At 44.5% G+C, this 25,244-nt stretch overlaps 1 protein-coding gene across 9 annotated transcripts in view; it reads right to left on the bottom strand.

Annotated features, from left to right (window-relative positions):
- Positions 1 to 10,896, bottom strand: part of SLC41A1 (solute carrier family 41 member 1) — a 38,009-nt gene extending 27,113 nt beyond the window's left edge. For 5 of the 9 annotated variants that reach the window (XR_014527485.1, XR_014527486.1, XR_014527487.1 and 2 more), the window contains exons 1-2: positions 10,706 to 10,896; positions 7,347 to 8,694 (exon numbers count right to left, since the gene is read on the bottom strand). Coding sequence is in view for 4 of the 9 variants with exons in the window: in XM_083508997.1 (XP_083365123.1) it covers positions 7,347 to 7,733 (387 nt within the window). In the remaining 5 variants the exon portion in view is untranslated. Of the gene's footprint in view, positions 1 to 7,346; positions 8,695 to 8,920; positions 9,083 to 9,105; positions 9,176 to 10,466; positions 10,487 to 10,705 lie in introns of those variants that run through there. The other 4 variants (XR_014527489.1, XM_083508998.1, XM_083508999.1 and 1 more) reach the window with 4 other exon arrangements.
- Between the last annotated feature and the right edge of the window lie 14,348 nt (positions 10,897 to 25,244).

Raw genomic sequence — 25,244 nt, 5'->3', positions numbered from 1 at the left:
AGTTGTAACTGGATCCAGCGGGAATACAATCCAAGTAGGGATGTTCCCTAAGGGAGAAGAAGCTCTTTCCAAGGAAAGGAAACAAGAGCCTTCACTTACGCCAACTCCCTTTTAATACACGCAAGGCCAAACCTACTGGCGTATTTAGAACCATGATCAGGATATTACCGGCTCCTGCAGAGGGTAAATATTGCTGCAAGTAGAGAGTGTCCTTCGGTAAGAGATATCAAAGCGCTAAAAAGGGAGCCTATAACATTAAGCCTCTTATGTAAGGGGAAGAGATCTCCTAAAATTTCCAATGTGAAGACATCTCAGCCAGCAGGCATATGATAGATAACACAATTAATGCCCCCCCCCCAAAAAAACAAAAATTAGATGCAAGATGTTTCCCTTACATTGCAATGGGAGTCCAAGGCATCCTGTATAAATTCCCGCATAGCCAAAAGGAAAAAAAAGAGGTTTGCTTTGCTGGTACTTTCATGTTGCTAGCCAGATGAAAAAGTCTGCAATTATCTCACATTTATTACTGTGAAAGCATCTCCCCTGCTAGCCTAGAATCTCTTACCCATCCAAGCATATCCTGCGCCAGATGGGTTTCTACGCAGCACTTAAAAGCTGCAGGCTTCAAAAGATCCACTTTCTGAACAACTCTGCCTTTAGCTTTTTCCGTTAGAACTCTGGAACTCTAAACTTCACAAGGGTGCAATGTGTTCCTAGAACACATTTCACGGATCCGAGAAAATATATATAATTAGAGATTGCTAAATTTAGAGATTACCCTTTTAGTTCCTATGGACAGTACAGATACTGACCCAAGGTTTGGCTTGGAAAGTCATTTGAACCCAGAACTGTGGTTAAGGTCTCTTCTCCTTCACCACAATTTGTAGCCAGGGTTTGTTAGAGACTGGGTGTGGGGGGTCTAACAGAGCAGTAGGTGTGGTTATAATATAATGACCGGACCTACAAAATCCCTCAGTAGGAGCACTTAGGGAGGCTTACGAGGTTGCAGCTGCCTGCCCTGAAACTATCTGCTTGGGAAGTTAAAGAGAACTGAAATTCAAAGGGCTGTAGTGTCACATCAGAGTCACATTAGCTGTGAAAGGGAATGGGTCTACTGCTGCTCTCCAATACATACTTGTCAAATACCTTCTCACTACCCTGCTACCACCCAGAGTTTAGTCACAGGTTGGCTCTCAACACTTTCCATTCACAGAAGTTCAAGTTCCACCCCCTAAAATGCAACAGCACCCGGCAACTTCAGTATCTAAAGATCAAATGAAGTTCTACGCTGTCTTCCAGATTGTCTTCTGGCATATTAATGCCACCTTTTGAAGTCCAAGAATGGAAGGTTTCACTCCTGTCCTTAAGCACTGATATTTGGATGAAGGAGGGAAGAAAAGAAAAACGAGTGGCATTTATTCTGCTTCAGGCAACGCATTATTACAGCCGAGTTCCCATGAGTAATCATTATAAGCAGTGCAGGAAGAAAATTACAGTCATCGGATGGCAGTTCAACTTTGTAGCCCTTGCCAATTAGATAAGTAGAATCTTGATGTAAACAGCTGGGACCAGGCCACAGAGAAAGGAGATCTGCAAAGCAGGTCAGAGTCTGGTGAGTTCTGACAGGGGGAAGGATATGCTTGGAAACACCATGTGGGCCCACCAAGCTCACCATTCTGAGCTCCTTGAAAGAAGGTTGGGATGCAAATAAAAGAAGCAGTTTTGTATGACTGGTCATGGGCTACTGACAAACACAGGATCGATATGGGAGTGCACTATGAAAGCTTCTCAGAAGAACATCCCTGTTAGTCAGGCAAATAACACCCCAACACTGAAATCCTATGCACAAACAAGTGAGGAGTTCAGTAGGAGTCAGTAACCATTCATAGGATCAGGCTGTATGAGTGCTGAGATATAAACAAGCATCCTTGGTGGAAACTCACACATTCTGGAATGCCATTCCTCTTCCAGAGGCTTTAGCCAGAGTGTTTTCTGGAAACAATGCAAGACCTTTATATTTGGGCAAGGGATAAGAAGAAAGCTATTTAAGCTTTAATTTTGAAGTGTAATCTTCCTGAGCTGCTTTTTTGGGGGGGGGGGGTGTGTCAGGTGTTTGCTTGTAAAATGCCTGACCACAGATGGATGATAAGGTTGGGACGAAGGATGTAACAAAGCACAGATTAGACGCTGATCTCATATTTATCAAGGCACCATGAATGGCAGAAGCAAAAAAAGAAAAAGAAGAACCCTACATGAGTTTGACGCCTCCAGTAGAAATCCTCGCTGTCCAGGAGAAACCATGTTAAATGCAAGCAATGAGCCGCCTGACTCGGATTATTAGAGGGCACATTTGCAGTTTAAGAGGACAGGGTCAGGTTCAAAAGAACAGCAGCTGCGCCTGAAGCCTTTGCATGTTTAGTCTTTCATTAGCATCGCACATCTGATAAACAAATGACAGTGTTTATTTATTCCAAACGTGGCAGGGTGGAAGCCTCCAAGCGCCAACATGCTGCCAAATGGTTGAATAAGCAGATGACAGCACCCTCAACACCTTCCGTCATCGCACACAGCTCCAGACGTTTTATCAGACTATGGAATTGGTATCTGACATGTTCTGGATGAGCCTGCATCCCCCTCACAAAGATCAGGTTCACTAGAGGGTTGCTTTCGGATCCAACATTGCTGAAGGATTTATCAAGGGCACCTGGAGATCACAATACCTTCCACCAGTTATGAATAGAATGCCAGCTGAATCTCTTCTGAGACAGATGGATGGGTGACAACTATTGATGCGCTACTATATTTAGGTTAAACTGCTCTAAGACACTATGTGAAGAGTGCCTTTGGAAAATATCAAAAAGAGGTGCAGAATATGATAGACTGTTCACCAAGACAACACCATGACCATATTCCCCAGCATTAAAACATCTTCACTGCCTTCTATGTCCAATTCAAAGTGATCTTTAAATGACCTGAGTACGGTATGTAGAATACCATCTTCTCCCATACGAACCTAATAAGCTTTCCAGTGATCCTTTCCCCTGTCCAATCTTTTTTTTTGAAAAAGGTCATTTTGCACATGCATGATAGGTATCAACTAAACTGGAATTGTAGAGTTGGAAGTGACCCCAAGGATCACCTCGTTCAACCCCCTGCAATGGAGGAATCTTTTGTCCAATGTGGGGCTAGAACCCACAACCCTGAGATGAAAAGTCTCATGCTCTACCAACTGAGCTATCCCAGCTGGTAAAAAGTTGGTCCTGTTTAGGGATCAAAGCAGCTAGCTCAAACCCCATGCCCCAAATTCCACATACATGTCTCAGCACATGGCCTCTGTATAAAGGGTATGTTAAACTGGAATATGGGGGAAAAGTGCGGAAAAGTATATTTGATAGGCAGCTCATGTGACACTTTACAACTGCCACTTGTTACCTTGGAAAGTTGTTTGGCTATTGTGCCATTTGCTAGCAGACAAGGAAATGTGAAAGCAAAACAAAAGCAAATGGGGACAAAACACCCACCCCCATTCTTCAGACCTGGCCCTCTGCACCTTCACGTCTCACTGTGTACCATTTTACTGTAGAATAGTGACTATTCTTATCCTCCCTGGTTAAGACTGAAGATCAAGCAAGCAGTATAAATACACATCCATTTTAATTCTCACTTTTCCCTCACCTCTTCAGCAGCCCAGTCCTTTGTTCAGTATCAAGGCATGCCTGGAGGCCTTTAAAAGGGGCAAGGGGAAAATTGATCACTTGCAGAAAGACAGTTGCTCACTGGCTCCAAAGAGTCCGAACTGCTATGCTCTGCCAGTGACAATCCACCCCTAGGCAATTGTGCGTACAATAGTTTCATGACATAACTCCGGGAACTGTGGTTTCAAGAAACAAGTGCACACAGTGCTGCACCAGGATATAGACTTATCTAATTGTTTCTTGAAAGCCTCAAAGAGAAAGAATGATCAGCTTGCTCCAAGAACAGGGTAGCCAACCTCCAAATGATGTTCAACAGCAACTGTTGGCCATGCTGACTGGGGCTACTCCTGGGTTAGATATTTGCTCACAGCAGGCATGCTCTGGTCCATGGGGTCACAAGGAGTCGGACACGACTAAACGACAACAAGGGAACAATCCTGGGAGCAAGGAAACAGACAGCAAAGTATTTCATCCCTAACCCAGAAAAAGGTCTTCACAACTCAAGATTCATGAAAGCAAAGGAAAAGATGGCAAGCCAGCCCCACAGAGCTGCATCTCAGTGATCCAGAGAAGAAGATGTGTTTTTGCAGGTGGTGGTGAGAAATAAAAGTGTGGGTGTCAAACTGCTGGGGAACCAAGAGACTCAAAAAGACCACAAAGGAAAAGAACCACCCAAAGGAAAAACAAATTAAATTGACTGGTTCCATGAGTAAGACTTGACAACACTGGCATTTAGGGAGATGCCAACAGGCTCCTGCTGTTAACTTTCAAGACCTATTTATTTCTGGGGGGTGGGGGAGTTGGTGGTTGTTCAAATTTCCCACTGAGCTATGAACAATCTGGGAGTGCTTTCCAAATACCAGTGGGAATGAACCAAGCCTGAAGGTATTAACAGCTTTGACTTTCAAAGAAAGGTGGCCAATACAAGCAGATTAGTCTCTTTTTAAAAAAATTCTTAGGACATTGTCCAATGGTTTTAGATTTTGCTTTTGTATAATTCCATTGTGAGCAGGGAGGCTGGAATATTGGTATTGTACTAGTTCCCATGTAACACAGATGCATGCAACTTTCTAAAGCATGACAGTCATTTAGAGATGCTTATTTCTAAGCAAGAAAACTTCACACTATATACTGCTCCACTCCCAATGAGAAGCTTAGATAGCACCGAAAAAGACTGAATCACGTCCAGTATAGAAAGTTTCCCCAAGAAATCACTCTGGTAGAAAAGGTAACTAGTACAATGCTGACTTGCTAACAGGTAAGATGCCCACTAGCTTGTATCTTATCAGTTAGCACCTATTCCAATAAAAATTGACCTAGGATTAATTTTAACATTCACTTTGGTAGGGATGTGATTTCTCAATCTGGGCTCAGTATTGGGACTCTTCCAAAGACTCCATCAACTGGATCTGGAAGTCCTCCAAGCTCAGGCTGGTAGGGTATTAATTTCATGCACACACTCACTTATGAATTATATTTTCATGATGATCCAAGCAGCATGAAAACTTGCATTAAAACATATCACGTGAAGTTGTTATTATATAGATGGTAAAAGACAGGCCCAACACCCTACACACTGAAAAACTAGAAGGTGTATATTGCTGCTGCATGAGAAAAAAATGAAATCCTGATTAGTTTGTGCATTTATGCCATGACTGAGCCCCTTCCCCAACCCAAACTGCATCTGCTGCCAATGAAACAAAACACCCAGGATGTTGTATAATAATGATCAGGTCTGAGTTTTAGATTTACACAGCCCCATCTTGAGAAGCACACTCCAACTACACTTAGGCAGTACATAAACGGCTATCAACAAAGAGTGTGGCGCTGATAACTAAGGTTGCAGGTTCGATACCTGTATGGGACAGCTGCTTATTCCTGCACTGCAGGGGGTTAGACGAGATGATCCTCAGGGTCTCTTCCAACGCTACAGTTCTATGATTCTAAGAAAGAACAGCAACTATTGCTCTCCCTCTAATGTCAGAGGCAGTAAGCTCATGAGTATCAGCTGCTGAAAATCATGTGGGTTAACTGCTGTTGCATTCTGGACTGCTTGTGGCCGCTGTGAGGAAAGATGTTAAACTAGATGGGCCTCTGGCCTGCTCCAGCAGGACTTTTAAGTTATCAACATAAAACAAAACATTAACACCGCCCCCCATGAATCTCATTAGGTTTAATGACCGGTGCAGTTCTAATTTGTCAAGATGAGCAAGAACATTTGGCTACAAAGCTACACCATGCTCTGTTAATTTTTTTAATATCCCATCTTTCCATCAACTCTAACAGAACTCTAACCCTCCTCATTTTTCCCCTCACAACAACCCATTGAGGTAGGTGACTGCTCCAAGTTTAGCAGTGAGTTTCTTGGCTGAGTGGGGATTTGAACCCTGCTCTTCCAGGTCCAGCTATACCACATTGGCTTTCTTATTTCAATTTCTAGCAACGACAACTCCCTCTAAGCTCCTGAAAGCACAGAAATGGTATGAAACTGAAATTTCACGAAGTGTTTAAAACCAAGGCGCTTAAGCAGAAGCTCTTTTAGCTGAATGTTTAATGTTAAGCGATAGTAGGTCACCCCGGTCACTTCAGGAGGCAGCCGCAATTTGAAACTGTAGGGTCGGATTCTGTCCAAAGTGCTACCTGGCTTGCATAAACGAGGCAGATAAGACTATTGAGAGAGAGCCCCGGCCTTTAACATTAACATGACCTGCCAGATAGCTGCACTGCAGGCACAGAGGCCAGTGACACCGTAATCCCAGTAACTCAGCAATGTCATTTGAGAGTGAGGAGGCAAGCTCCACATGACAGCTAGTGTTTCAAGAGATATCTATTGGATATCTCCACTGTGCCTTACATTTCTAATATTTATTTAGAAATATATTAAGGAGATTCTGCATTTGGGCAAAGCCAGACCACATGCAAAAGCTGAGAACACATTTTCATCCCTTAGCTAAACAAGTCTTTTAACTGGGTAACGGCCGATTGGATTTGCCAGCAATTAATATCACAGGTCTCGGCCCCCGGCTAAAAACGTTTACTGCAGCTCGTTGAGTTTTCCCCAGATTGGCAACTCTTCAGGCACACATATGCTCATCAGTTCTGTAAACACCACCAAAAGTGCATTTTTTAAAAAGTTCGCTTCACATTTTTGGGTGTGTGTGTTGGGTTTGGCTCTATTGTATTTACTTTCTAGGGTCTGAACTTTTGGGAGAACTCTAGATGTCTTTACATTCCTGACACTCCGTCTCTAAGAAGTAGAAGTTTCTTTTCAATTCAGAGGCTGGGTTTTAGAGTTTATGTTCCTTTAAAGCTGAGATTTATAAGAAAAAGATGGGTCTTGGGTGATTAAAAGGCATTCAGATTCAGGAACAGAAAGAGTGGGTCACACTGCTATTGACCACCTAAACTTTAATTGCTTCCAGAAGAGGGGGGCTTATTCTACCTCTCACATGTGCAATCTAAGGAAGATGAGCCTGAAAAAGAGAGAGGAATAAATATATAATGGTTTCTAATGGAAAACCTCTGCCTCCCACCAAAGTAATGAGCAGCAAATCACTCTCATGGGATTTAAAAGCCACTAACAATAAAGCAAGTTACTAGTCCAGATACAGAATTTTGAGCCCATTCCATGCTGAAGGCTTTTAGTCTTACCTGCACAATGTCCAGGACCATCCCAGCTGCTACTGTCCCAAACCCTGCCAGCAGGAAAGGAAAGAGGACTTGCAGCCCAATGGAAAAGGAGGTCTCTTTTAGAGGAGAGGCTGGTTCTGGGCCACGGTCTGTGCTGGTATCATCACTCTCTGTAGTTTGACTGCCATTCTCTAGCAGGGCATCTTCCTCACGCACCCCTTTGGCATTGGCTCGGGATTCTATCACTACCACCTCGATACCTCCTCCTTCTTCAGGCCCTAAAAACTCGGAAGATTCAACGAGATGTTCTCGGTCAGGACTGGAGAGACAGTCTATAGGGCCAGCAACAATGGGCAGCACCACGCCATTGGTGTGATGAGCTTCCTTTTGTTCCAGCTTGGAGGTCATGTTGCAAGATTATGCAGGCTGTCTCCAGCCTTCAACCCTTGATATACTACAGAAGGGACCCAGCAGAGAGAACGTCTTTTGCTTGGGGGTTAAGCCAATATGCCTTTCGACATATATATTCCAAGTCCTCCAGTTCGACAATTCTGTCCTTAGCCGCAAGGTCTGCTCCCCTAGCAAAAACCCCCATCAAGCACAATCCAGAACGGGAGACGCCAGCCACAGAGCCAGCAGAGACACTGCAGTAGATTCTGGTGAGATCAAATCTGCTCTGCTTCAACCTTCCCTGGAGTTCTCTCTCAAGGCAAGAGTCTTTGGGGCACACTCAGTGCAAAATGTAAAGTGCCTGCAATTGTTAGTTTCTTTGGTTTGTAAGTTTCCAGAGCATCAGCTTCTCAAACCCTGATATCAAGCTCAGGTCTTAATGCAACAACGAATTCAGCTGCTCTTTAAAGTGGATGGGGAAAAGAGATTTTTCAGCAAAACCACTTTGTAGATTAGAGTCTTTAAAAACAGTTTGAGATAAATTTGGATTCTAGCTTTAAAACAAACAAAAATACAGAGTAAGTGCCGAGTTTAGTTTCCTAGGCAGTTCCTGCTACCCAGAAAGTTGGAAGGCTTGAAAAATTCTTCCTCCTCTTCTCCAGAATGAAAATCAGGGTTGCCTTGATTTCATGAGATTCCAGCCAATTATGAAGGGCTTGGTTCAGGTCTCCAGGCTGGCCTTCTCACCCTCTCCGACTGTCTCTTCACACTCTTCCCAAGACAGTCCGGCTATCAGTGAGCTGTGAGAAGGGACCACCCTTTTTCTCAGAAAGGAAATCTCTCACCTTACAACATGCGGCAATGAAGGCTCTTATTTAAAGCAACATGAAGATCCCAGACAGGCTTATGCTGTGAGCTTGTCCAATGCTAGCAACGGAAAATTCTTCTACAGACTCTTCAGGGAACACGCTGCTCTCACCTTAAAACACGAAGAGTGGAAAATGCATGATACAATTTTTAGGCAACTAAAGAATAACTCTTTCATTCATAAAGTCCCTCCCTCCCATGTATTAGTGTATACATCAATAGCTTTACTGTTCTTCTATATGCCGGTGTTGTTTTTTTTAATTAAAAAACCCCCTAAACACACATCAATATAAAAACAGCTGCAAAGGAAGAGGCCCTTATGTTTCCTCTGTTACCACCATGTCTATCCAATTTCCCCTTCCGACATTAAATTCCGTCTGAGATTTTCACACCTGACAGTCACAGGACATAGCGCACAGATGTGTTCCATGCAGAGGACAAACACAATTGTTCATTGCTGGTGAGCCAATGCAACTGCAACCAATGAACACCCTTGAAACAGAGTCAGGCAAGCATGCTGTACCATCAGGGCCATTCCTCAATCAGGATGGACACGCATAGCATTTCTGAGTCCTAAAGCCAGAAACCTGACAGCTTCTGCCTGCAACAAGTAGGAAACCCATAAAATCCACAACAGCGGCATGAATGTGTATGTACACTACTGCCCTCTGCTGTGTGCAGGATGCTTTAATTCACCAGCTAGCTCACAAGAACGCAAGCAGCAGAGTGGAGCAGCAAGGTTCCAAGTTCCATTCTCCTTGCATTATAAAGCAGCCTCAAACCTACCAGTTTGTCAGTCTTTAAAGATATAATTTCACTGTATCTTTAGGATAAAGAAAGCCAGACACATCCCACCATCTAGTTCCTTTTATTCCCAAACAATTGCTAACATATGGCTTGGGACAGGGTGGAAGGTGCATTAGCAACCTATGTATTGTATTTACACGTAGAGCCACATGTGTAGCAAGCCATCTCAACAAACTACAGCAGTTACCAAAAGAAAATATTATTAAGAGCCATGCACCAGTTGTTGCTAGCAACACAAAGGTCAGTCACATTAGTGAGAGACAGTGTTGCACATCTAATACTCCTAACCCTGTGAAGCCAATGGAATTTTGAATACAGAGGTTTAAACCTTTGAAGTATGTTCCAAACAATTTTACTCATGAGACATCAGATAGCCACATTGCCTAAAATCTAAAATTTCGTCTAATGTTTATTGCAGGAGTGTCTCAAGGCGCTCCCGGTTACAGTTTGAAGACTCTCACGTGTGAAGGAAGCATAATACAAGACACTCATTCTTGGATAAGCAACCCAACTTTTGTATTAGAATAAATTTGGAAAGGAAGTGATGTTTAAGATATGAGTTAGTCAGCAGCAGCTCATTTACCATGAAATCGCATGACACACATCACCTACAATGCAATTTAGGGTTCTGAGTAACCCATCTAGTTTCATAATCCACACACAGCAAGCCCTTTCTGACAGCAAGTTACAATCGGAGTATCTCTTCACACGCTGTACCCTCATCCATTCTATTAATACACCACATCCTTAGATCAATCCTCCAATACTCTACACTCGTGACCCTGCCTGCTCAGTCAGAAAGTCAAGTCCAAGCCAGCCATAAATTAATAAGACACATTTATGTTTTTTTTTACTCTTCCCACCAATCCATACTACCAATCTATTCCATCGCCCCAGCATCTTGCCATGAAGGGAAACAAAGCTATCTGCCAGAACACCAGGTTTGAGCCAAAAAGCCGCATTAAAACCCCACTATATTTACAGTAAGTATGTACCCTTCAACCATACACACACACACTCCCCACCCCAAAGAGAAACCAGATGCCCAGAAAATGGTACGAGGGAGCAGCCACCTACCCTAATGGGGACTCTGCTTCTTAGCTATCTCCATCCTACAGCAATTATCCTAAACAAGCTATTCTTCCTTGCCGGTCCCCCCACCAAAGCACAAGTCCTCGTTGCAAGGAAGAGGACTGACTAGGTGGCTCCGTCGTAAGCCAAGCCCCTTGCCCTGTCCCTTTAAAGCCTCCCTTAGGAGCCCAAGGGGTCTTGAGCCCAAGGAATCCACTCCCACGAAAGGGGCGAGGGGAGCCTACCTGCCGCCTCCTGAGCCCGGCTTCTTGCCTCTTCTGGGATCCAGCCCCTTCTCTTGCTCCCCCGGCCCCCCGACGGCGACCTCTCGCTGCCACTGCTTACATTGCAATTGGACTGGGGATGGAGAAAGCACTGCTTGCCAGAAGAGCAAGGTAAGAGGCGGAGCTTGCATGTAAGCCCCCGCCCCTCGCTCGAGGAGTTGACAGCCGCGGCGTCCAATGGGAGCCCGGCGCCCGCCCGCTCCCTACACGCCGATTGGCTCGCCGCCGTCGACGCGGATGACAGGTGCGAGCGGCCCCGGCGGATTGGTAGCAGCGCCGGCCAACCGCAGCAGGGAAGGAGGCGGACTCGGCGGGAGGGGGGAAGTCTTTGCTGTGTGGGCAAGGCAGGCTGCAGGCTTGGCAGGGTAGGAGCCAATCACGTGCTCGCTGCAAAAGCCGTGGCATTCCTGGGCAGTTAGTTGCGGCAGCTGCTCCGAGGCGGGCGGAGGGGCTTCTTCCTAAACTGCGGACTGCGAGCGAGTCAGGATGTTATCCGGCGCTTAAGCAATATTGGATTTTTTTTTTCTCCAGACAGCGGAGTGAAAGTGGTAGAATGGGCTGTACCATCTCAGGCTGCTGGTGGGCGGCAACATTTTCCGTTGCTGTCGTAAGCGCAACGAGCAAGCTCCCTGCAAGCAGAAATCTAGCCTAGGAAAGAAATATCCGCTTCCTTGACATGGTGGTTTTCTACTGCAGGGAGGCTCTTGTTTACATAAGGGAGCCACCAAAAATCGGCACGATCTGTCTGCACTTGGAAGTGGTGCAGTCTGTTCTACCACTCTGCTATCTCATTCTGCGGCTGGGGTTAGGCTGGATCATACGGTAGATGGCTATTTATTTTTCAGTCGACTCCTATTCATAGCTGTCAACGTTAATCTTTTTTAAAGAAAATTCCCTTATTCCGAATAGGATTCCTCGCAAGAAAAGGGAAACGTTGACAGCTGTGCTCTTATTATATTTTTAAAGACGTGGGACAACCTTATGGTGGTTATCCAGCTTCATATCTAATTTAGTTCTCAGTTGAAAACCACAACTAGATTTCTGAGGTTGCAGCCCTAATCACACTTAATAGGAAGTAAGACTCGCTGCACTCTGTGGGACACACTTCTGAGTAATAATAATAATAATAATAATAGTTTATTTATACACTGCCCATCTGGCTGGGTTTCCCCAGCCACTCTGGGCGGCTTCCAACAGAATATTAAAATACAATAATCTATTAAACATTAAAAGCTTCCCTAAACATGCGTAGTATTGCTCTGTAAATAAGGGGTGCAGAGACATAGGCATTTCCTATGAGCCTCTCAGTGGCAAGACAGAGGACACTGTATGTTCAAAGGAATACTGTTCAAAAGGCTTCATATAAGCTTTAGAAATAGTTCTGGGACTGAACCTAATGAGCTAAGGCTTAACTCTTAAAGTCATCCCTGGTTTGCAAAAATTAGTAGATAAATTAGTACCATCTTTTCAAGATAAAACAAAAACAAAACAGGTGAAATCTGGTGTATTATTATTTAGTAGAAGGGACATGGGTGGCGCTGTGGGTAAAACCTCAGTGCCTAGGACTTGCCGATCGCATGGTCGGCGGTTCGAATCCCCGCGGTGGGGTGAGCTCCTGTCTTTCGGTCCCAGCTCCTGCCCACCTAGCAGTTCGAAAGCACCCCTAAGTGCAAGTAGATAAATAGGTACCGCTTTATAGCGGGAAGGTAAATGGCGTTTCCGTGTGCTGCGCTGGTGCAGGCTCGCCAGAGCAGCTTCGTCACGCTGGCCACGTGACCCGGAAGTGTATTCGGACAGCGCTGGCTCCCGGCCTCTTAAGTGAGAAGAGCGCACAACCCTAGAGTCGGACACGACTGGCCCGTACAGGCAGGGGTACCTTTACCTTTACCTAATTAGTAGAAATGTGAGATCGTTCAGAAGCTGTCAAGAATGGGGAAATGTGAAATTTAGAAGGCAAGTGATGCCTTTCTATCTCAACTGAAACTGCCTTTCTGCACAGCTACTTTCATTCAAGGTCTTCTGAGACAGCAACAAAGCAATGTTGCAACAGGGAGCTAGTTTTGATTACGTTTCCTTACCAGTGGAAATGAATGTGAAGGGACTTGCTCAAGGCCTTATATTATGATTCTGGCAAAGCCAATTTCCCTGACTCATATATCTCAACTACAAGGAGGTATGTAGCCTTCCTCTGCGTATGCTTACTTAGAAGAAAGGCCCATTTGGTACAATGAAGGTTACTCCAAAATCAGTGTGCTTAGAGAGGGAAGCATATTACTCAGAATATCTGGCACTAAATGCGTAAGCAAAACTAGATGCAATTGCAAAATCACCTGATTAAATTATTTAAATTTGTATTTATCATATAGTATGCATCACTGCAGAGTACCCCAACCCCTCCCCCCAAAAAACGGGTTTTGTGTTGAATCTAGAGCTTGGGCTTGACTTTTCAAAGTTTGGGACTAATGGGAAAATATGTTGTGAGTAGGAAATAGGTAGAGTGAAATACAGTAAGCAAGAAGTTGTCTAATAGGCACGATAGTCATGCCAAGTGGGGGGGGGGAATGCTACCTGATTCCTGCCCCCTTACAACCAACCACATTTTTGAGTTTCAGAAATTTGCTCACTGCAATATAGTCTGTTTGGGGCTTCTTTTGCACTTGATCCAGAAGCTGCTGTTAATGCAGAATGCTACAGCATGATTGTGACAAGAATAAGACACTGTGCTCATATAACATCTCTGAACATCTCTGGTTAGAGATTTGTAATGGTTGTATTAGTATATAAAACCCTTGGGACTAATTTACTTGTGGGATTGATTTACCCCAAATGTGCTCACTCAGCCACTTTGATCTGCAGAACTGGCTCTGTTACAGCTGCATTTGTAAGAAAATGATCTTTTAGTGTAGCAGCACTTACACTTTGGAATTCCCTCCTGACTGACATCTCTGCTTAAAACATTTTTGTTTAGGCAAACCTATCCAAATAGGGATAGGCTTAAAAAGCACGGACATCACCTTGCCAACAAAGGTCCGTATAGTTAAAGCTATGGTTTTCCCAGCAGTGATGTATGGAAGTGAGAGCTGGACCATAAAGAAGGCTGATCGCCAAAAAATTGATGCTTTTGAATTATGGTGCTGGAGGAGACTCTTGAGAGTCCCATGGACTGCAAGAAGATCAAACCTATCCTTTCTTAAGGAAATCAGCCCTGTGTGCTCACTGGAAGGACAGATAGTGAAGCTGAGGCTCCAATACTTTGGCCACCTGATGAGAAGAGAAGACTCCCTGGAAAAGACCCTGATATTGGGAAAGATTGAGGGCACAAGGAGAAGGGGACGACAGAGGATGAGATGGTTGGACTGTGTTCTCGAAGCTACCAGCATGAGTTTGACCAAACTGCGGGAGGCAGTGGAAGACAGGAGTGCCTGGCGTGCTCTGGTCCATGGGGTCACGAAGGGTCGGACACGACTAAACAACAACAACAACATCCAAACATATAAATTACACGTGTTTTATTTTTAGCTAGTGTTGATTTTAATCGACAGAGGGAAAAACTTATTTAGCTTTTTAATTTAATTTTAATGTTCTATTTTATATTGTTGTAAGAGGATTAGACACTTTTTACAATTAAGCAATGTATAAATTTTGTTGATTATATAAAACTTGCATTTGCTATGAAGTCCTATTGAGTGTTGGAATTTATGTCAAAGTGAGCATGCTTCAAATCAGGTTACAAATGGTACATCCTCTAATTTTCCCCACCCTTTCTTGACACTTTTAGAAACTTAAATTCACCTTTGCCCTATCTGATGCACAGTGCAACACTGGCACTACTATCCCACTGGTTCTTGCCATTCCACATCACTCTTCCATTGTGCCTATAGCATTCTTCAAACCAAGCACTCTATCCCCATCTTGGCTTGGAGGCTACTAAGCATTGGCACATAAACATCTATCTGTCTATAGCCCTTTGGCTTCTTTGCTTAGGTTTCATGACCAGCTATATGCCTATGGGCTAGCTCTGTCCATTTTGATCATTAGAAATGTGCCCGCTTTCTCTGAGGGTTAAGTTTAATGCTGCTTGCCAGCTTTTCGATGTTAAGCTCCATCACTCTGGTTCCATTTAGTTCAATCCTTTTTGTACAGGCGTTGTTGTTGTTGTTTAGTCGTTTAGTCGTGTCTGACTCTTCATGACCCCATGGACCAGAGTACGCCAGGCTCTCCTGTCTTCCACTGCCTCCCGCAGTTTGGTCAAACTTATGCTGGTAGCTTCGAGAACACTGTCCAACCATCTCTGTCATCCCCTTCTCCTTGTGCCCTCCATCTTTCCCAACATCAGGGTCTTTTCCAGGGAGTCTTCTCCTCTCTTCTCATGAGGTGGCCAAAGTGTTGGTGCCTCAGCTTCGGGATCTGTCCTTCCAGTGAGCACTCAGGGCTGATTCCCTTAATCAGGAAATTACAGGCCTAGCGTGTCCCAAAGCATCCCCCACTGACTTCCAAACTGAAACCCTTCCTTCTGACATCACCATTTCATCCATGAATCAGCTCTGCCTATCTAATTAGCCCTACATACGAAACAGGTAGCATTTCAGTGACAGTTGTCTTGGAGATCCTGGGTTTCAGCTTTCTGCAATCTAAATTTTGCTTTTAGGACCACACTGCTGCAGTTCCCCATGTCATTGGTAGCCACCAGTTCCACTCTAGCATTCTGTCAACCTTTCCAGATCTAGATAAGTGTGACATCTGCTGCTTTCACACCAGGCAGGCAAACCACTAGGCAGTCTATACACCCGTAACAAACCCACCCCTGTATTTCTCATTATCAGATTGAGCCCACACCCTCACAGGCATATCCTGTTTGTCCCCCAAGGAATAGGGTATTGTTTCTCTCTTCCTCAGAATTATGCCCTTCTTCCAATAACCTCTTTCCCCACACCAGAGGCGCTGTCAAGCCAGGAGTGGTCCCCAAAGGCCACATTCACAAAGACCTTACCTTCTCCTCACACATACTTGCTTTGCATATCTGCTTAACTGTTCATCTTGACATTTCATCAGCTGGGTCTCCATTTGTGCCTGTATTCCCATGAGTCTTTTTTGCGCCTTCCTAGATCTGGGGCCCACGAGGCACCAAGAGTCTCAGATTGATCTGGAGTCAGGCACCATATTCTATGAGCCATCACAGCAGCTTGCCTAAGACGGAAAGGGAACTGGTGGCCTGTTTTCTGAAGTGCTTAGGTTTGGGTTGGTAAACCTATCGCCCTTCAGAGACTGTTGGACCCCAGTTCTTATCAGCTCCAGCCAGCATGGCAGGTGCTCTGGGATGTTGGGAATTTATAGTCCTGCAACATCTGGGGAGCCACACGGTCCCCCATGACTGCTTTACTCAATAAATCGCCACAGCTGCACTCATTTACTCCCAACAGTCCAGGTTCTGCAAAGAAACAAAAACACGATGGGGGAAATTCAATGTCGCTCTAAGTTGATTTTTCTATCGGGGCAAGGATTTTGGTTTGTCAGATGGAAGGATTTCCCCCTCTTGGCAGGAAAGTGACATGGGGGTAGGAGAGAAAGGAAAGCTCCATTGTGCAAGTGGAAGTCATTACTCAGGGCTTCTGCTGATGAATCCCCCCTAGGAGTTGAATACTACCCTACAGTGGTACCTGTTGGTTTCTGTTTCTATACAGAGTTGGTTTCTGTTCTCACAGAGACAAGACTATACATCTTGTCTCTGTGAGAAGCAGAGAGCAACTCCAACAAAGAAACGACAGAACAAAGGAAACAGGAAACCAGTAAACGTCACATCCCGTCTCCCTTTCTGTTGTTTCTTTGTTGGAGTTGCTCTCTGCTTCTCACAGAGACAAGATGTATAGTTGTATGCTCTCAGCATAGCTTAGAAATAAAGCTTAGCAATGTAGCCATACCTGCCTCATCCTTTCGTTGCGGACTCTGGGAATACTCTGCTGGGCTCATGCCAAGATGAGCCGTATCAGCTCGGAGGATCAGAGCTGAATTTACTAACAATACTTTGGGTTACAGACGCTTCAGGTTACAGATGCTTCAGGTTACAGACTCCGCTAACCCAGAAATAGTACCTCGGGTTAAGAACTTTGCCTCAGGATGAGAACAGAAATTGTGTGGCGGTGGCAGTGGGAAGCCCCATTAGCTAAAGTGGTACCTCAGGTTAAGAACAGTTTCAGGTTAAGAACGGATCTCCAGAATAAATTAAGTTCTTAACCCGAGGTACCACTGTATATGCAATTGAAATATTAGAACATTAGAAAGCTAACCACCGATTAAGTTACTGATCTTACGTCATGGTTCAGGAGAGGGAGGGAAACACCATGGTTAAAGCTGATTGACAAGCTTAACAGAGGCCAAGGACTCAGGCTTGTGAGGAAGCAATGAAGATAAATGTTGACATATTCAAATCTCTGGGTTTGAAAGGAAAGTCAGAACTGCATCAACACTTTTATTCCAGGGGGAAGAAACATTCCTAATTATTCCAGGTGGAAAAGATTCAAAAGCTCAATATTGCAAAAGATTTTCCATAGCTGTTATATATTTATTTTTCAAAAAGCAAACTGGAAAAGTAGTACTGTATTGGATTTGAAAGATCTCAAACAGTCACAATTTGTGAAGGAAGGGGAATTTTGTCCTTCCCCAAGAAGGATATTGATTTGTTCAGCTTTGTTGGACAAATACGCAGGGATCAATACAATAAGATAAGAGACTGCCAGGGATTTCTGAAGAATCTTTGTTAGATTTTTACCTGGGTTGTTAGGATCCAAATGCCTTGGGTCAAGAAAACTACTGTCACGGGCTATTAGATACCTCTTCCAAGTCTAAGCTGATAGTATTTTCACTGCCTGTTCTATGTCTCTTCTGTGTGAATACACAGGATTTCTGGCTTCTATTCCCTGGTTGTAGTGGGAGGAATAAATCCCTTATGCTTACTAAAAAGGGCCAGCATGCAGAACTCTCTTCTCTGACAATCTCAAGCTAAGACTATGATGTGGGCAGTTATGCCATGGCCCAATTTAGCAGTCTGAGTTTTATGCCTATAAGGATCTTGAGACAATCATATATTTACAGTATATTTGTCCTCCCAGGCACCAGCTATCTACCAGAGTCTATTTTTCCTGCCACTATTCACCTTGGCTACTATCGTTTTGGACAGCCAAAGAGCTCGAATGACTAATGACATGTGGTCTAAGATCTACATCCAACTGGGACCTGACTTTGAATGAACCTTTATTAACTTTGCTTGGTAGGTATCAGCCAGGGTGAAGAATCTGTAGTCCAGTAATATCTAGAGGGCCACAACTCTTAACATCCCTGACCACTGGCCGTAGTGGCCAGGGCTGATGGAAACTATAGTCATGTGGTGGGTATCACATTGGCAGCCCCTGCTTTATGCTTTCTCTTGCTACCAAAGCACATCCATAATTTCTCTAGCATGCGTTTTTGGACAGGAAAACAAATGACTTATTGGACTTTGACTCAACCCCCTGACACAGTCAAATGCTGTGAGCTTCATATAGGAACTACTGGGTGAATGAATGTGTTTTCCTTATCTGAAAGGTCAGAGTATGGCAATGACTACAGTTCCCTCTGACATTGTAATCTACAAACACACAGCTGCCCAGCCATGGTGATCTCACATGCTAGTCACCTGCTACACAAGATGCAAGAGATAATGTAAAATGCACCATTATGAACTCAGTTTTTCCCCTCTACTGGGATTTTATACATAGCTTAGATAAAAGTATCCTCATATCCTGTGTCATTAAGCCAGATTCCTCTGCAAGCAGCTGTTGATCTGGTGTCAAAGCAGCCACCTGCCAAATAAAAATCTAGGTCATCTCACTCCCCATTACCATCCATATTTATTCATTGAGAACATTTTGATTTCATAAAACATGAAGGTGGGAGACAGCAGAAGGCTTTATAACAAACAAACTCACCTGTCTGATCCACAGGTTACATAAGCCTGGAAAAGAGATCATTATCTCATCCATTTTGTTTTGATCCCATTTAATGGAATCATTTCCCTCCTTGAACATCTCCACGGTGCGCACACTTTTAAGTGCAGGAGCTCATCATGATACCCCTTCCCTCACAGGCATAATCCCAAAGGAGAGTCTGAAAATGTTGACTCATATGTACCCCACAAATAGCAGCACTACATAGTGTGATATCCAATTAAGTAATTTCATGCATAGTTGACTATGATTGTCTAACTCAAATCTGATGCTTTGCTTCTTGAACTCAACAATGTTTGTTTCTGAGTGCATAGGTTCAGCTTTTAAAACGCATTGAGCTTTAATAAAATGTCTTCAGCCTGATGAAATGCAACCTTTTAAATCAGAAACACAAACATTCTTGCACAAATAAGTGTTGTAATTTAAAAGGCTGTTGTGTGAAGCAGGAGTTCCATTGAAGGAAAGGAAATATGTATCCAGAATTGGTCAGATTATTCATGATTTGACATCCTCTATGTTAATCTGCCACAAGCAGCAGTAACATGTGAAAGCCTTCTTATTCCATTCACTAGCCAGAATACGGAGGGGCCATCAATAACTCTGGTGCTCTGGCAGATGGCATCCTTGTTCTGCTCTGAAAAAAAAGTGCAGGGGCTGAGCTCTCCCATGTTCCACCTTTACTACATAATATCATTAAAAAGAGCAGTTCACACCACTCTGGTTGCCACTTGCCCACCAACTGGTGCATCCCTCCTTTTTAGATTACCAGGTGACTTTACATATGGTAGAGAAGCAGCATGTTGTCGGGATTCAGCTCTGCCCAGACCTGGAATCTGAGATCTTATCAGAGGAGGGGCAGAAACTCTCTTACACCTGCAAGATCCAGCTTTCCTGACCTGGAGAAATTCAGCACATGAGCCCCTTGGATTCTGGGAGGGAAGAAAATGATCTTGCATGTGCTGCTACACAGTAGGCAGAAAGGAAGGACAAAATTTAGGTTAAAAAAGTAGTAACCTTAAAGAGAGGGCAAAGAGAAACTTCTGTGTGATAGGAAGATGCTTATGATTTTGAGCCATCTGTTCTGATTCTGCACTACATGGTGCAATCTATTACCCTTAATTAATCAACTTGCATATAGTATTGTCTTATATTTCAGGACATTTCAAAGCGAAGCAATGTCAGCAGTTAGGCCTCCTTGGTTATAATGAAGCACATCGCCAAACTGAATTGCACACAGTAATGGAGCATTACACAAAGGCCTCCATATCTTAATGCCCCGGCTTTGCCGCCCATCCTATTGCTTTGTCTCAGGCTTGACCATCTGAGCGGTCATTAAATCCATCATTTCCCCTCCCCTCGATTCGGTCATTTTCCTTCCTGCTTCATACCATTTCCTTTTGTGCCGGTAGCTGCTGTTCCTAAATCAGTCACAAAGAGGGGAATTTGGGTGGCTGATGCATGGCACTCCCTTCCCCATCACGCTGAGCTCATTCTATCTGCAGCGCCTGCTGTCCCGGGAAACCAGTGGGACCGGAAACTGAGCACGAGTTCCTTTGCACGGCAGCTCTGAAGATACACCGTGCTGTGCAGTCGGGAAAATGTTCCCGCAGCAGTGTTTCTGAGAGCCACCAATTAGCAAAACTGCAGCTCCCATGAGGCCTGCTCTTGAGCACTCCGCAGCTAAAAGAACAGCATTCTCACTCTGTGAGCAGTTATCTCATTGGACATCTCGGATGTAGCAGTGGCTGCTGCCTGTCAGAGCTGGGGTTGAATGGCAGAGGGCAGCTGAGGCCTGAAAAGTCAACAGGTACCACAGGGTTGAGAAGCAGAAAGAACAGCACTGAGAAGGGGTTGGAAAAGGTCTCTCAGCAGCTGCAAGCGAAAACTCTCCTGCGCGGTCTGAAGTTTACCAAGGGTAAACAGCCAGGTGAAGCTCAGAAAGCAAGTTATCAGAGCCTGGAGGAAATGACTGTCAACACCACCTGTGCAGTACACCAACCCACCGCCATTTTGAAAAAGGGCAAAGAAAGAAAATGGAAACAAATCCTTAAAGATCAATGTGTAGGATGTGTAGTGGGGTTTTTGAAAAGGGTACACACACACACACACACACACACACAGAGAGAGAGAGAGAGAGAGAGAGCGCAGCACAGAAGCACAAAGCTTGTTCACAGGATTTGCCCCCTGCCTGTCCCCATCAATTAGCATGCAAACATTTTTGTGGGTGCCTCCTAACTGGGCAACTGCTGCTCATTTTTGTTCTTTGTTCTCGCATAGACAGAGATATGGGATAACAAGATACCCTAGGCCTGGGATGCCTGCATTTTAGAAGATTGAAGGGAAAACCTGTCATGGCAGCTGATTCTGAAGGGAGGAAATAAGGATCTGGCTGCATGGATTAAAGGCGGCTCAGGGGATTAGGGGAAAAGAGAGGCAGCTGGTAATGAGTGGGGGAAAGCGAGGACTAACTTTTCTGATGGGTGACTTGTATGGATGGAAGGGGAGTTCTGGGCCATCCAAATGCTTCTAGAAGCTCGCAAACAAGGCACAAAACTGGTGATGGTCTTTTCATGTTATTTGTCCCTAGTGCCTGATATGCAGTGGTAAACAGAACATGGAGGCCCATTGAGCAATCGTGGGTAACGGATGTTGATAGAACTATCCGAATTTGCAGCGATTAGGATCTCCTTTGGGGTTTTGCTTTGCTAAGTCACTTTGCTAAGTGACAGCTTTGAAGAGCTGCACAGTCCTTCTCCCAGGGTAAAATAGTACCCCCACACTGATGTTAGTGTAATACAAGTGGGTAGGAAGGCTGGCATCATGTGACATGACATGGCTATACCCTGCAGGAATGGCAGCAAACCAGCCAGACCTCTTTGTTAACTTCGCAGCTGAAACCAAATTATTTTTATTTGACTTCCTCTACTAAAGAACCCATTAACTACCTGGACTTTTAACTCTGGCCCAACCTACACTCAGCATAGGCTAGAGTGGTATAACAGACCCTCCAAGTATACCCATTTAATTTTTTATTATGCTTTTATATGTTGGAAGCCACTCAGTGGCTGGGGTAACCCAGTAACATGTGTGGGGTATAAATAATAAAATTATCATTATGGAATGGGATGTCCCTATTTTCATCAGAGAAATATTGGAGGGTATGGTGTAATATGAGGTGAAGAACAAACCTGCAGATCAAGTCCCCCCCCCCAATAAATAAAATAAGTTTTTCTGTAAGGTTTTAGTAGTAGATAGGTAGCCGTGTTGGTCTGCCATAGTCAAAATAAAAAAATTCCTTCCAATAGCACCTTAAAGACCAGCTCATACCAAGAACTAACTTAGTTGGTCTTTAAGGTGCTATTGGAAGGAATTTTTTTATTTTGTAAGGTTTTAGTAAGGCAACAAGATGAATAGAGAAAATCATTTTAGGAAAAACAACAGCTAGTTTTACTGTTCAGTAATTACCCATTAGAACAAATTAAAACAAGAAGAGATACATCCAGTTATATAACGCCGTTCTATTTTTGTAGCCAAACCAATACTTATCCATTTACACCCCTCAGCTCAGCTTCTGGGTCCCTTTCTGGTTTTCTCCTGGCTTTCTGCTGCAGTGCTTCAGCTTTTCAAGTGTTAGAAAAAGAACAGATCCCTAGCTAAGTTTCTAATTCCCCTTAATTGTCAGGTTCCTAGGTTGAATTTTTGACCCTCCTGTGCAGATCCTTCCGAGCCAAAATTGCCCTTTCAATTTAAACAGTCATTTTGACCTTCCTGGGGTAGAGGGTGCTCTTGAAACAAAAAACAACAATTTTATTATCCAAGCTTTACAACCAAAAAAGCAAACACAAACTGGCTGAAAATCCTGGTCCTTCACAGCTGGCTTTGGCCAAATAATTTGTCTCTGTTTAGCTATCTAGAATGATACTATTGGTCCATCTAACACTCAACATTTTACAGTGGTGCCCCGCAAGACGAATGCCTTGCAAGACGGAAAACCCGCTAGACGAAACGGTTTTCCGTTTTTGAGCTGCTTCGCAAGACGATTTTCCCTATGGACTTGCTTTGCAAGACGAAAACGTCTTGCGAGTGTTCCGATTTTTTTCCACTTTCCCCTTTTTCTAAGCCGCTAAGCCGCTAATAGCCTTTTAGCCGCTAATCCGCTAAGCCTTTAATAGCCGCTAAGCCTTTAATAGCCGCTAAACCGCTAATAGCGCTAATCTGCTAATAGGGTTGTTTCGCAAGACGAAGAAACCGCTAGACGAAGAGACTCGCGGAACGGATTAATTTCGTCTTGCGAGGCACCACTGTATTTATTATTTATTATCTTACATTTATGCTCCCCTTTTTTCTTCCTTCATGGAAACAAACGGAGTTTCCAGGCAGTTCCCCATTCCAGGAAGTCTCCCATGTGGGCACCTACCAGACCCAGGCTTGCTTGGCTGCAGAAAAGTGATGGTCTTATATAGCTTCAGTGTCCCATCCTTGCCTGCAGATGCCAGGGGTTCAACCTGGGACCTCGTGCAGGCAAAGCACATGTTCTGTCACTGAGATGGCCCTTCCAGTACCCAGCTAACAAAAATGGTCTACCAAACGCTTCCAGGAAGCTTTCAGGCAGGCTGTTGGTGCAACAGCATCCCCTACTGTTAGCCTCCAGCATCTGATAATCAGTGTTATGCTGCTTCTGAACATGGAGGTTCCATTTGGCCATCATGATTTATAGAAGGGGCTTGAATGGGTGAAGCTGAAGTGTTTTGAAGAGTGTGTGCGACTTGTAACACACCTCCTCTCCCCTTTCTGAAGGCGCCAGGTGCCTCCGTTAAATACAGTTCCTGACATCTTGTTGCATGACAGACACGAACCCTCTGTGGTCACACGCTCGGAATAAATCTAGGCCTTAAAAATAGAAGTTGGCAAGACTGTTTGCTTTTGAAAAGGCAGGTGTAGGATTTGACCTTGCCTTAGATGTGATGCAGTGCTTTCTGTGTGCTTCTGTGGTGTGCTTGCTCAGTGGGGTGGTATGTGCCTGGCATACAGCCAGGAGATTAGACAACTTTCTTGTTATTCTTATACCACAGCACCGTAGAAGATGCAGCAACTGCAACAAGGAACCAGGAAGAAAATAACATACAGCCCCAGAGTGCATGTGTCAGTCTAATTACAAAACTCACATTTTAACCCTTTCACACAACACAGGGCTAAAAAATACAGAGCTTGTTTTCTTTTCAGAAAAAACAAAGGTGAGACAGCGAAGCATTTACAGTGGTACATCAGGTTACAGATGCTTAAGGTTACGTGATTTTAGATTGTGCACTGTGTCAAACCCGGAAGTACCAGAACGGGTTACTTCCAGGTTTTGATGCTCGGGCATGCACAGAAGCACTAAATCGCGCTTTGCACATGTGCAGAAGCGCCGACTCGTGCGTGCGCAGATGCAGCACTGCAGGTTGCGAACGCTGTGGGTTGCAAATGTGCCTCCCGCACGGATCACGTTCACAACCCGAGGTTCCACTGTACAGGTTGTAGGCAGTTCTAACCAGAGTAGACCCACTGAAATGAATGAGCATGACCAGCTTGCCATGGGTTTATTCTGAGTAGAATATGGCTGGCTACCACCACACCCACCCACAAACCCTCATCTATCTATCTACCTTTCTAATAATTTTGTAAGAAAAAGTCATCACACTGAAGTTTGGATGGCTGCCAGTAGGTGGCCATGTGAGCAGCATGACAGCAGTAGGTAGGCAGAACAAATGAGTGAAATAGGTAGGCCAGCAGCATGAGTGAGCAAGGCAGCAGAGCAAGTAGGCAGGTGGCCCAGGCAGCCTTCCCATGTTCCCTATCATTTGCTGTGGCATAAGTACATGGGCATAAGCCGCCCTGTAGTGCACTGTGACAAGAAGGCCAAGACTTCAGGTCACTAGGTGAAGAGGTTTAAACTTTTTCCACCCACTCCAGCCCTGTGTCTACTTTAATTCCCCTCTATTTTTGTTGTTACCACGATCAGTGGGGTCTTGACTGAGAGTGGGGTAAAGAAAAAATGAGGGAGGGGGGAATCCAGTCCCCTGGGTCTGGGTTAACAACCCCTGCTTTAGAGAGTTTTAAAAAGGTAAAGGGACCCCTGACCATTAGGTCCAGTCGTGGCCGACCCTGGGGTTGCGGCGCTCATCTCACTTTATTGGCGGAGGGAGCTAGCGTACAGCTTCCAGGTCATGTGGCCAGCATGACTAAGCCGCTTCTGATGAACCAGAGCAGCACACGGAAACACCGTTTACCTTCCCCATTTATCTACTTGCACTTTGGCATGCTTTCGAACTGCTAGGTTGGCAGGACAGGGACCGAGCAATGGGAGCTCACCCCACTGCGGGGATTCAAACCGCTGACCTTCTGATCAGCAAGTCCTAGGCTCTGTGGTTTAACCCACAGCGCCACCCACGTCCCTTTTAGAGAGTTTAGGTCAAATCTTAACCAGAGCATGATGCCCTTAAATCTACCGGTATTCCATTATAACTCCTGAGTCTTTATTG

Source organism: Podarcis liolepis (assembly GCF_965112155.1).
Source record: "Podarcis liolepis genome assembly, chromosome: 6".
Taxonomy (NCBI): domain Eukaryota; kingdom Metazoa; phylum Chordata; class Lepidosauria; order Squamata; family Lacertidae; genus Podarcis; species Podarcis liolepis.
This window is presented reverse-complemented; position numbering and strand designations above follow the sequence as displayed.